Genomic DNA, 12,323 nt, shown 5'->3' with positions numbered 1-12,323 from the left:
TATTGTCCTTGAGTCATTTCAGTCGAATCCAAGTCTTCATATCCCCATTTGGGGTTTTCATGGCAAAAATACTGGAGTGGTTTGACTTTTCCTTCTCCAGCTCATTTTACAGATAAGAAAACTGAGGCAAGCTGGATTAAGTGACTTGTTCAGAGTTGCAGCTAGGAAATGCCTGAGGCTGGATTTGAACTCGGGAAGAGGATACTTCCTGGCACTCTCTGTACTATATCACCCAGCTCCCCTTGGGATCAGCAAGACCTGAGTTCAGAGGTGACCTCAAATACTTGCTGTATGACCATGGTCATGTCACCTAACTCCTGTTTGCCTCAGTTTCCTTATTTGTAAAATGGAGATAATAGCATCTTTTTAGAGTGGTGAAGATATAATGAGATAAGAATTGTAACGTGTTTAGAACAGCGCTTGGCACCTAGTAACACACATTGATAAAGTGTTATTATTATTATTATTATTATTACCATTACTACCACCTAGTGTTGTTGACTCAAATGGAATAATAATTGTAAAGCACAATGCCTAGCACACAGTAAGTGCTTTATCAATGTTAGCTATTATTATTACCTCCTCCTAATATTGGTGTGAGAATCTAGTGGCTTGATAATTGTAAAGCACAGTGCCCAGCACACAGTAAGTGCTTTATCAGTGTTAGCTACTATTATTATTATTATTACCTAACTACCAGCATTGTTGGGAGAATCCAGTGGCTGTCTGATTGTAAAGCACAATGCCCATCACACAGTAGGTGCTTTATCGTGTTAACTATCATCAGCTGTTATTATTTGGAGGCTAACCTGCTGCTTGTGGCAAGCCAGTCTGAACTTAGCTCGCCCAATCTTCAGAGAGGCTGTCACCTGCCAGATTTGGACATTATCAGTGGCCACTTCAGTGGGGATATGAAATGAGACTATGATTACTGATTTTTGGGAGGAAGCTAAAGCTAGCTAGAGCTAGCTTTAAGGGAGGCCCTAGTTCACCCCTCCTATTATATGGAAAGAGATTTAAATAACTTATGTAAAGAGCAAGATTCGAATCCAGGTCCCTGGAGTCCTGAGTCAGGGTGTTTCCCACTACTGCATGGAGCCTCCGTTTAGGGGAGAAGAGGGATTGTGGGTTCTGGGCGAGACTGATGTTTTCTCCCTCCTTGTCCTTCTCCTAGGCATCGACCAGGGCCAGATGACCTACGACGGCCAGCACTGGCACGCCACCGAGGCCTGCTTCTGCTGCGCCCACTGCAAGAAGTCCCTCCTGGGCCGGCCCTTCCTGCCCAAGCAAGGCCAGATCTTCTGCTCGCGGGCCTGCAGCGCCGGAGAGGATCCCAACGGCTCCGACTCCTCGGACTCCGCGTTCCAGAACGCCCGCGCCAAGGAGTCCCGGCGCAGCGCCAAGATCGGCAAGAACAAAGGCAAGGCCGAGGAGTCCCTGCTCAACCCGTGCGGCCAGCTGCAGGTCACCCCCAACCGGCTCTCGGCCGACGTGGACCCGCTGTCCCTGCAGATGGACCTACTCAGCCTGTCCAGCCAGACGCCCAGCCTCAACAGGGAGCACATCTGGCGCAGCCGGGACGAGCTGTACCACTACGGGAACAAGATGGAGCAGAGCCCGTCCCAGAGCCCCATGCAGCTCCTCAGCCAGTGCAACATGAGGACTTCCTACAGCCCCGGACAGGTGGCCGGGGCCCCGCAGCCCGACATGTGGCCCAAGCACTTCGGCAACCCCAAGAGGAGCTCCTCCCTGGCCATGAAGAGCCACGGGGGCAGCTTCATGAAGGAGTGCCGGGAGGACTACTACCCGGCCAGGATCCGCTCCCAGGAGAGCTACAGCGACATGTCCAACCAGAGCTTCAGCGAGCCCCGCGGGAATCTCAAAGTCCCCAAGTACGAGGAGGAGGAGGAGGAAGGCGGCCTGGCCTCCCAGCCCTGCCGCACCCGCCACCCGCTCAGCGCCATGAAGTACACGGAGGATCTCACGCCCACGGAGCAAACCCCGCGGGGCTCCATGGAGTCGCTGGCCCTGTCCAATGCCACAGGTAAGCCGAGGCTGTGGAGCCCTGCTCGATCTCGCGGCCCATCTTGCGTCCTTGAGGTCCTCGAGGCTGGGGGTGAGGGAGATAAAGGAAGGCGGGGCGAAGCCGGGGGTAGCTTCCAATCCCGCCCCCAGGACATCCTGCTGGGGAGTGGGGAAGGTGTAATTTCTCTCCTGAGCCAAAAGAATACAGCTGAGCCCAAGGGATCTCTGCGGTCTGCAGGTGTGTGCGATCACGTAGACACACACCGGGCCTGCCTGGCTGCCAAGGCAGAAGACTCTGCCCCCGGGAGAGAGAGAGGGGGCAGTAGTATCATTAGCACACGGGGGGATGAGGGGGGAGGGAGGAGAGGGTCACACTTCCTTCCCTTCCCTTCCTTCCACACTTGAAAACTTAAGGAAAGGATGTAGTATGGGGGGAATGAGCACTTTTACATCCAGTTCCTTCCTGACCTCTGATTATGTCTTAATCTCCTTGAGCCTCAGTTTCTTTTTCCGGAAAATGGAGGGTTTGGACAAGGGGCAACCTCTCAGATTCCTCCTAGTTCCAGATTTGAGATCTCTCGATTTCCCTTCATGCCCAGAGAAGGGAAGAAGCTCTCATTGGTCCTATTTCACAGATGAATAAGCTGAATCCTAGTCAGGGCCGATATTACAGCAAATTAATGCTGAAGCCAGGAGCAGTCTTTTCTGACTGGGTCATAGTTCACTGAACCACCTCGCTGCTTTAGAATTGCCTTGGATCACCGTGGATCATTGCATGGATCGGAATATCAATCTTTCATAGTTGATCATTATAACATTGTTATTACTCTGCACAATGATCTCCACAAAGTGACTTCACTTTGTATTAGTTCATACAGGTCTTGCCATGTTTTTATGAAACTACCTTCCTTGTCATTTCTTATAATAATATTCCATTACTATCATCTGCCCCAACTTGTTCAGCTATTTCCCGATTGATGAGCATCCATACAATTTCCAATTCTTTGCCAGCAAAAAAAGAGCTGCTAGAAATATTTTTGTACATAAGGGTCCTCTGCCACCTTTTTAAAAATCTCTTTAGGGTTCAGACCTGGCCGTACTACTGGATGAAAGGATATGCAGTTTTATAGCCCCTTTGGCAAAGTTAAAATTGTTCTCCATAATATTTGGACCAGTACACAATTTCATCAACAATTTTTTTTAACTGTTCCCTCATTGTCGTTTAAAATTTGTCATTTTTAATAGGTGTGAGGTAGTGCCTCAGGGTTGTTTTAATTTGCATTTCTCTAATCTATAATGATTCAGAGCATTTTTTTTTCATATGGCTGTAAATAGCTTTGATTTCTTCCTCTGAAAACTTTCTTCAGAAAACAGGAAAAAAATTCATATCCTTTGAACATTTATCAATTAGGGAATGGTTGTTAATTTTATAAATTTGACTCACTTCCCTATATATTTGAGAAATAAGGTTTTTATCAGAAACTTGCTGTAAAATTTTTTAATATTGTTTCATTGTCTATGGTACCTTCTAGCAATATGTAGTTTCCCTGAGTATCTCTTTTAATTAGGTCTTTTTTTGCTTTTTCTTTGTCTGAGATCATGATTATACCTGCCTTTTTCTTACTTCAGCTGAAGCACATTTGTTCCAGCTTTTAAATTTTTAACTATCTTTATGTTTTAAGTGTCTTTCATAAAAAACATATTGGTGCATTCTAATTTGTAATCCATTCTTCTATACACTTCTGTTCTGTGGGGGAGCTCATCACATTCACAATTAGGACTAGGACTACTGTGTTTGACTTCATTCTGTTTTTTCTCTCTCTTCTCTCTCTTCTCTCTCTCTTTCTCTCTCTCCTTTTTCTCTCTCTTCTCTCTTCTCTCTCTCTCTCTCTCTCTCTCTAATTTGTGTCTCTCTGTCTTTGTGTCTCTCTATATCTCTCTTTCTCCTGTCTCTTCTTAAAAGTCCATTTTGCTTCTGGTCCAAGAGAATTTGTTTTCTCTTTTATCATCTCCTTCTTTCCCTCCTATTTCCCATTTAGCTAAGCTAGCTCTTTACACCCAACTGAATGTGTTAGGGATGTATATGTGTATATATTCTTTCCTTTTTAAGTAAATTTTGATGAGAATGAGGTTCAAGCATTGCCAGTCACTCCTCTGCTCCATTATAAAAGCTTTTCCTTATATGCCTCTTTTATGTGGGAAAATGTTCTCCTTTCCATCTTTCCCTTTCTTTTTATCCCAGTGTATTCCTCTTTTTTACTATTCCATATTTTTTGAGGTCATCTCAATCTAATAAACTCAATTTATGCCCTCTATCAATATAAATACCGTCTGAGTGCCATTTAATGTTCAAGTTTTGGGAAGTTACATGTATCAGCTTCCCAGACAAGAATGTAAACAGTTTAACTTTACAGAGTCCCTCGTGATTAGTTTTCAAGTTTATTTTTTTTATGTTTCTCTGATTATCATATTTTCTATTCAACTATGGTCTTTTCATAAGGAATGCTTGAAAGTCCTCTATTTCATTAAATATCCATTTTCCCCCTGGAAGTTTATACTCAGTTTTGCAGTGTTGGTTATTCTTGGTTTTAATCCTAGTTCCTTTGATTTTTTGGAATATCGCATTCTAATGTGATAAAGGAATAAATCTTGTATAATTTTGACTATGGTTCCACAATATCTGAATTATTTCTTTCTTGAGGGCCTGTAATATTTTCTCGTGGACCTTGAGCTCTGGAATTGGTCTATAATATTCCTGGGAGGTTTCATTTTGGAATCTCTTTCAAAAGGTAATTGGTGGATTCTTTTAATTTGTATTTTAATATCTAGATCTAAGATATCAGGCAGTTTTCTTTTATAATTTCTTGATATATGATATCTAGACTCTTTTTTTTTATCATGGCTTTCCAATAATGCAGTAATTCTTAAATTATCTCTCTTTGATTTACCAGGTCAGTTGTTGAGTTTGTTTATTTTTTCATTCTTTTGATTTTTTTTTTATTGTTTCTTGATGATTCATGGAATCATCATCTTTCATTTCCTGACTTCTAATTTTTAAGGAATCACTTTCTCTTATGAGCTTTTATATCTCTTGTTCCATTTGGCCAATTCTGCTTTTTTAAGCAGAATTTTATTTATTTTCTTCAGTGAATTTTTTGCCTTTTTTTTTAAACCATTAGGCCAATTCTGTTTTTAAGGTGTTATTTTCTCCAACATTTTTGTGCCTCTTTTTACCAAACTGTTGTTCTCTTTTTCAAATATTCTTGCACACTTTCATTGTTTCCTCCGATTTCTTCTCTATCATTTTTATCTTTTTCTTCAGTTCTTCCAGGGATTCTTGCTGGGTTTGGGTCCAATAGTGCTCTTCTCCATTCTGGAACTGTGAGGGGGGCTCTTGTTCTTTAGTGACCAATGAGAAGCTCTCTCTCCTCTGTTCTAGAGCTGTGACACAGAATGGCTGTGGGCAATAGAGTTTCTAATCAGATCCAGCTGCATTCAATGTCAGCAGAGGGACCCTGACTAAGTTGCCCAGCCTTCCTCTGGGCTGGAAGTTGCTACTGCTGCCATTGTTGTGACTGCCTCCCAGGCCCACTGCTGGAATTGCTGCACATGCACTCCAGACCGGCTCCTACCCTAGTGTCAACGACCTCTCTTGCCAACCTTCTAAGTTAAGTCTTAGGTTGGGAAAAAGATCTCCCAGTAGCCTCTTGTTGGCTCCGCTGCTTCCAAATTTGATTTGAGAAGCTATTTTAAAATTGTTTGAAAGGGAATGTTGGGAGAGTTCAGCTGGGTTGCTACCATTTTAACTCCACCTCCTGAATGACTTTTCCCTGGAAATAATGAGCCGTAACTTATGCCAAAGAAATTTTCTGTGCTCAGCAATGGGAGAGGCGAGCAGGGAACAGACAGAAATGTGGGGGTGGTCTGGGGAAACAAGGAAAGGAGTGTATAGAGATTTTCAGAGGCACCTCTAAATGTGCAGGAGTTCAAGATTCTCAGTTCCTGAAGGAGGCAGGGGCCAAGGATGCCCCTGCCCCAATCCTCTGTGTGCCCTTGAGCCAATTTGCTAACTTCTCAGTACCTCTGGAGTTTCTGCCCCTGTCTTCCACTCAGGAAGTTATCCCAGAATCACATCTTGATGATGGAAAAAAATTACCATTCTTACAAAGTGCAACAGGCTATTTGGGGCACATCCAGTTTGTTCTGCTAGGAAGGGATTGGGTCGTTCTCTGCTCTGAATTAACTGCCGTGGCTTGGAGATTCTTTCTCTTGGGTGTTGGTACTTGGACAGCATAGCTCCTACTGAGCTTAGGGTGGTGCTTCCTCCTCCTTCAGCTTCAGATCTGTGCCTGCTACTATTTTCTTCTCCTCTACAGAGGCAGGAGAGTGTTGCTCCCCCACCCCCATGCATTTTAGGCCTTTGTGCGTCCAAGGGCCTGTCAGACGCAACAGCGTGGGAGAGAGATTGCGGCAAATCCCACAAAAGTAGCTTTTTTAATTAGTCACCGGCTGAAAATAGCCTGGAGAGTTGCATGTGAACACATATGTGCTGCAAGTCCATGTCATTGGCTGGCTTTGCAAAGTCAGGCTTTTCTAAGCCCACCATACACATGTAGGTGGAGAGGGGTTACTGGGGTTTCTTTGTGGCAGGGTTCCCCCTCACCCCCCTTCGCTCCGGTCCGAAGATTTAGTGGATTTTGGAAAAACTGGCCCTGGAAAGCAAGCAGCCTCATTCTGAGAAGTCAGTGTGTCTTTAAATTTTAAGACTGCAGTCTGTGAGTAACGAGGACGCCTAAACACCTTGAGCCTGGAGCCAAAGTTGGGTTTAATTGATGGTTTTCCCCCCTTCAGTGGTCAGTAATTTACATTATCAAATGACTAGGTTGTAGTTAGTCTGGCAAAGAGAACAGGCCTTTTGAGAGGCAACGTTTTCCCTCAAGCATCCCTGAGAACAATGTCACTATAGTGGTTTGTGAAGCAGAGGGCCGCGCTGCCTCCTGTTTTGTTCCCCATCATGTTCGGTTTGGAACCGGGAGTGTGCAGACCTCTCTCCTCGGAACAGACAATTGGTCCCTTATTGTGCATTTATAGACTGAATCAGGCAGGGTACCCGCCCACCCCCGTTCCACCTCTCCCCACTCCTCCCCCCCACCTCCTAGACACAGTCTGGTCAGGGAGCATTAGCACCTGGACCTTGGCTTATAAGCCCATCATGTTCAGATAGTCCATCAGCACCCCAGACTGGGGGTGGGGGCAAGGATTTGGAGACATAGATTGATAGTTGGAAGGTATCTTAGAGCCCCTATGGGCAGGTGTTTGCACAAATAGGGAAACTGAGGCTTGGAGAGGGGCCAGAATCACAGGGAGAGTGTTCAGACGGCAGCCAAAGTCAGAGTCCAGCACAGGAGACTCAAGGGGAAGAGGAAGTCAAGATGCAGAGTCTGAGGCAGGCAGAGGAGTGCCCCGGCAGTAGCATCCTTGAGGAAGTAAATCTGAGCCTAATGGCTCCTGTGCTCCCTCTGTGTAGCCCATTTCCACAGTATGACCTTCAATTCCAATCTGAGGAAAACTTCAATAAACTGGAGAAGGTCCAAAGAGGGAAACCAGGACAGGGAAGGGCCTGAAATTCATCCCATATGAGGACACTTCAATTGCACAGAAGGATACCCGAGAGGTTCATGAGAGTTGGCTTGAAAGATTGTTCCTTCAAAGAAGGATTCTCTTTCTCTGTCTTTGTCTTTGTCCTCCTCCTCTCTTTCTCTCTCCCCCTCTCTTCTTCTTCTTTTCTTCTTCCTCCTCCTCCTCCTTTTTTTCTTCTTCTTTCTCCTCCTCCTTCTCCTTCTTTTTCTTCTTCTTCTTTCCTCTCCCTCTTCTTTCCTCTCATTCTTCCCTCTTCCTCTCCCTCTCCCTTTTCCTCCCCTCCTTCCCTACTTGACTTCAGAGGTCTGAAATAAGAAGCTGTGGATTGAAAGGAGACAAATTTAGACTTGAAATAGGGGAAAACTTCCTAACAAATGGAGCCATCCCAGAATGCATTAGGCTGCCTTGGAAGATAGTGGCTTCCATTTCCCATTTGGAAGTCTTCAAACAAAAGCTTATTGGTAATATTATGTTTTAAGGTTTGCAAAAAACCTTTACAAATATTATCTCATTTTAACATTACAATAACCTTGGGAGATGGAGAATATTATTTGCCCCATTTTACTGATGAGGAAACAGAGGTGAACAGAAGTTAAGAAACTAACAAAGCTCAGAGTCATAATAGCTGGTAAATGTCTGAGACTGGTTTTTAATCCAGATCTTCCTGGCTCTGGCCAGCTCTCTCTATTTAGCACCACTTAGGGCATTTTTTAAAATAATGATTTTTAAGGTTTGGGCTGAATAATTAGATATACACGCTCTTTTCTTTCATAGAATAAGTCATGTAAGTGACCATCCAGGCCACACTGTGCCTGAATGTGATGAGGAAATCACTACCATTCTGGAATAGCTCTTCCCATCTTTTTGTTTAAGTCTAAAAATCCAAACTTGCTTCTACATCCTGCTAATGCCCAGAGCAAGACTCCTATGAGTGAAAGCCCCAGGCTCTCTGGGGAGCTCTTTTGGGGAAAAAAAAAAATCCAGTATTTTGATGGAGAGTTCCAAAACATCAATAGGATTACCCTTATGGGTGTGTTCTGTTACTATAGATAAGCAGAGGATAGTATGACTGGGCTGGGGTTTTTTGGCAGGATCTGATGAGATTTTTAGGAGAATAGAACCAGTTTAAAGACAAAACTCTGTGCTGTTACCGTTCTCAAGCCCTATTTCCTGATTGCCATAAATCAGCAGAAAGTATGACACAGACCTGAAATTAGAGCGCTCGAGTCCTATCTGAACTGAAACCGTGAATGCAGAGAGAAAGGGTACCTACTGTCTCCCTGGGTCGGGGTGGAATTTTTGCAGTGGATACACACCCTTCAGATGCACAACCTCCACACCTTGGCAATGGAGATTGTCTTGTGCAACCCCCAAGTGCTGCGGATTGTTGAGGGCATCGTTAGCAAACTGGAAAAGAATGTTAAAGCAGCAGTTTGGATATGTGGGGCAGCCGAGAGGCGCAGCTCAGTTTACTGAGCATTGCTGAAATGGTGCTTTTAATCCCTGTAATGCAAAACGTTTCTAAATTTAATTTTATGAAGAAACTGCCTCAGTATTCGTTTGCATAGCTTGTCTAATTGTCTGTTAACCCAAAGCTTTTGTTTAAATAGTTGGTTAAAAACTCATCCTCTCCAGCTGGCACACATTAGCTTCCAGAGCCACACTTCAGAGGCCACGCCCTCAAAGGGCCCAGTTTTTCCCCCGCTCATCGTCCTTCTAAACTGACCAAAGAGACTTCTCAGTCCTTTGAGAAGTTGTCAATGAGCCCCTCCTTTCTCTGCCTTCTCACTGCTTTCCTCGACCCCTCCAAAAAGGGATGTCTCATTACTAGCCAGTCATCTAGCCTGGCATCCTTAAGCTGCCAACCAGGGCTTATTACTGTCATCGAGTAATTGTTCTTCCAAGTTTCCCTACCAAGCAACTTATCCCTGGACGCATTAACAAAGTGAGAAATTAATCAGTGGTAATTCGTGAAACCCAGAGGGCCTTGGGAAGAGAACCCTTAAGCACCGGACTGCCTTCCCACTGGTGACGGTTTAGTGATTGGGATTTCAGGCCAGTGGGGCAGATAGTTTTGAGCATGTGAAGTCTCTTTGTGAATACTAATACCAAACATTGATAGAATCCAGACAGTTTTGACCAAACACGCTTCTCGTCTGAATCTCTGATGAGTCGCTCTAATCCTGGATATTCCTAGAGAGAAAATGTGATGTAGTTGATGTCACAGTGGATGAACTCAGGAGTCCAAACCTTATCCCGTAGGCTTGATACTTCTGGTTGCAAAGTGCCTTCACACTGATGATCTCATTTATAGAGAGTGTTCTCACCTGGTGAATAAGAGAAAGCAGGGGACAACATGAAAGGAAGCCTCAATGGAGGGATTTTTTAATGGATGCTCTCCAAGTCACTATGGACATACAGTGGTTTTAGTATAGGGCTCAATTATTAAACCCATTGTATGTCCATAATGAATGAGATTACCAGGGTAAATCATCATGGTTGTTGTGTGGTGGAAAATTTTGCTCATTTTAATTCATTTTGCCTTGAGAAGATGGTCCTGGGGGAAGATAGGTAAGGAGCGATTTTGAGCTGGAGAGTTTTTTATATATATACATACTACAAAGTATATTCATGAAGCATGCTACTCCATTTATCATAAAGTTCCCTTTTTGTAATTTTCAGCTTTAGGCCTCTCTGGGGTCATTAGGAAAGAGAAACCCAATGGCTCACGTGCCCTCCCGTGATTTGAGTGATTTTATTTTAAACTCTGACACTCCTTCTCTCCCCAAGTTAAATAATGACCATTTCGGAATCTTCTTCATTTATCCACTAACAGAGTAACAGCTATTTCATCTCAGATCCCAGAAGATCCCACACAGATCCAGTCTGAGCCATGTCTTAGCCACCCCCAGTCAATGAATGAATCATTCTTGCTGGTTCACTCTCGTTTGTGACATCCCCCAGAGTGCATGTGGGATAAGGAGGCAGCATGATACAATAAAAAAAAGAGATCGACCCATGGCATGAAAGGGCCTAGGGCTGTATCTCACCCCTAATGCTTATTATGACCTTGAGTGAATCATTGAATTTCCATGAATGAGGTCAATAAAATGATGTGATTGTATTAGATGGCCATAGAAGATTTTTTTTCAGCTCTGCATCTATGATAGATTAATATCTGTGATATTAATGATAAATCCAGTTTAACAATTTGACAAATAAGTATTAAGCACTTATTTAGCACAGTGTTGTATATAGCACTGGCAACAGATACTAAACAGTCCCTGCCCTCAAAGAGCTTACATTCTATTGGGAGGAGCCAATGTGTATAGTAATTAAATGGAGGTTTTCTTTCACTATCCAAATTTTGTATGTTATTCTTTTATGCCTCATGCTTTCTTCTTTCACCCCTATCTGCATAAAACCTGGACCATAAGTGAAATGCATACGCGTAGACTTTGTAGGAACTTTAACAACCCTCTTTCCCCCAATAGTTACATGCCTCTGGAGGATTAGTAAGAATATATTCTTACTCCTTACCCCGAACCCCCATCCTCTGCCATATAGTCTCGGCTTCTAAGACCGCTGCTAGGTGGAATGGTGTAAAGGATGCCATACTTGGAATCAGCACAATTCATTCCTCTCCAATTGAAGACTGAAGGAAAAAGGAAAAGGGAGATAACCAAGGATGAGATAGGTAGAGTGTCATGGAAACAACAAACATGACTTTGGACAGACCTTGAGAGACAGTGGAATATAGATCTTGGGGTTGCAAAAAGTTGGACACGATTTGATGATTCAACAACATCATAAAAAAGGATAATAACACTTACCTCAGAGAGCGTTATGAGGATAAAATGTGATAATGTAGTAAAATGTATTACAGACATTAAAGTACTATATAAATTGCTACTGCTGCTGCTGCTGAAGAGCTAAAATCGGCACCAGGAGTGGTAAATAGAAATAGATCTCATCACTGCTACTACTACCACTATTGCTTATCCATATGGATAAACCATATCACTGTCCCTGCTCTGTCCATTAAATGTTTAGAAAGAGCCAGATTAACTCCATATTACCCAACAGCCACTGGCAGATATATATATTTGCCTCATTTTAGTAGATCCTATCAGAAGCTGAAGGAAAGAGACAATACTGGTATTCTGTTTTTTTCTCTGGCACATAGTAGGTGTTTGGTAAATATTTGTTAGTGGAACAAATGAATGAATCAAGCAGACAAGGAAGTCGACCACCACCACCCCCCATTCCAGGGTTCCTGTGCATCCTTTCTTGGCCTTAAGGCAATTGGAAACAGCCTCCCCCTTAAAGGGCTCTGAAGACATCTTGAACATCAAACATCTTTCTGTACACTAAATAGCATCTTAATGAGTTAAGTGCAAATTAATGTGAAACATGTGGATGGGAAATTCCTTAAAATACACAGCGTGGATTCCAAATGAAAAAAGGACAAGGCTCAGCCAAACATGTTGGAAAGTTGGGTCCAGCCCCAAACTCTGGAAAAGCTGTGGAGCTTTTTCGAGAACCTCAAATAGGGGCCGGTTTTGTCCCTTCCGTCTTGCAAAGCAAATATGGTAGCCCGTGGTTGGCAGCTGGAATTGGACACTTTAAGGTTGGTCTTTCATTATCTTTCTCCAGAT

At 43.5% G+C, this 12,323-nt stretch overlaps 1 protein-coding gene across 1 annotated transcript in view; it reads left to right on the top strand.

The window, feature by feature from the left end:
• Nucleotides 1-12,323, top strand: part of PRICKLE2 (prickle planar cell polarity protein 2) — a 94,669-nt gene that overhangs the window by 51,580 nt on the left and 30,766 nt on the right. Inside the window, exon 6 of the mRNA XM_051980175.1 lies at nt 1,175-2,044. Coding sequence (XP_051836135.1) covers nt 1,175-2,044 — 870 coding nt within the window. The remainder of the gene's footprint in view (nt 1-1,174; nt 2,045-12,323) is intronic.

Source organism: Antechinus flavipes, chromosome 1 (assembly GCF_016432865.1).
Source record: "Antechinus flavipes isolate AdamAnt ecotype Samford, QLD, Australia chromosome 1, AdamAnt_v2, whole genome shotgun sequence".
In the NCBI taxonomy this organism is placed as follows: domain Eukaryota; kingdom Metazoa; phylum Chordata; class Mammalia; order Dasyuromorphia; family Dasyuridae; genus Antechinus; species Antechinus flavipes.
This window is presented reverse-complemented; position numbering and strand designations above follow the sequence as displayed.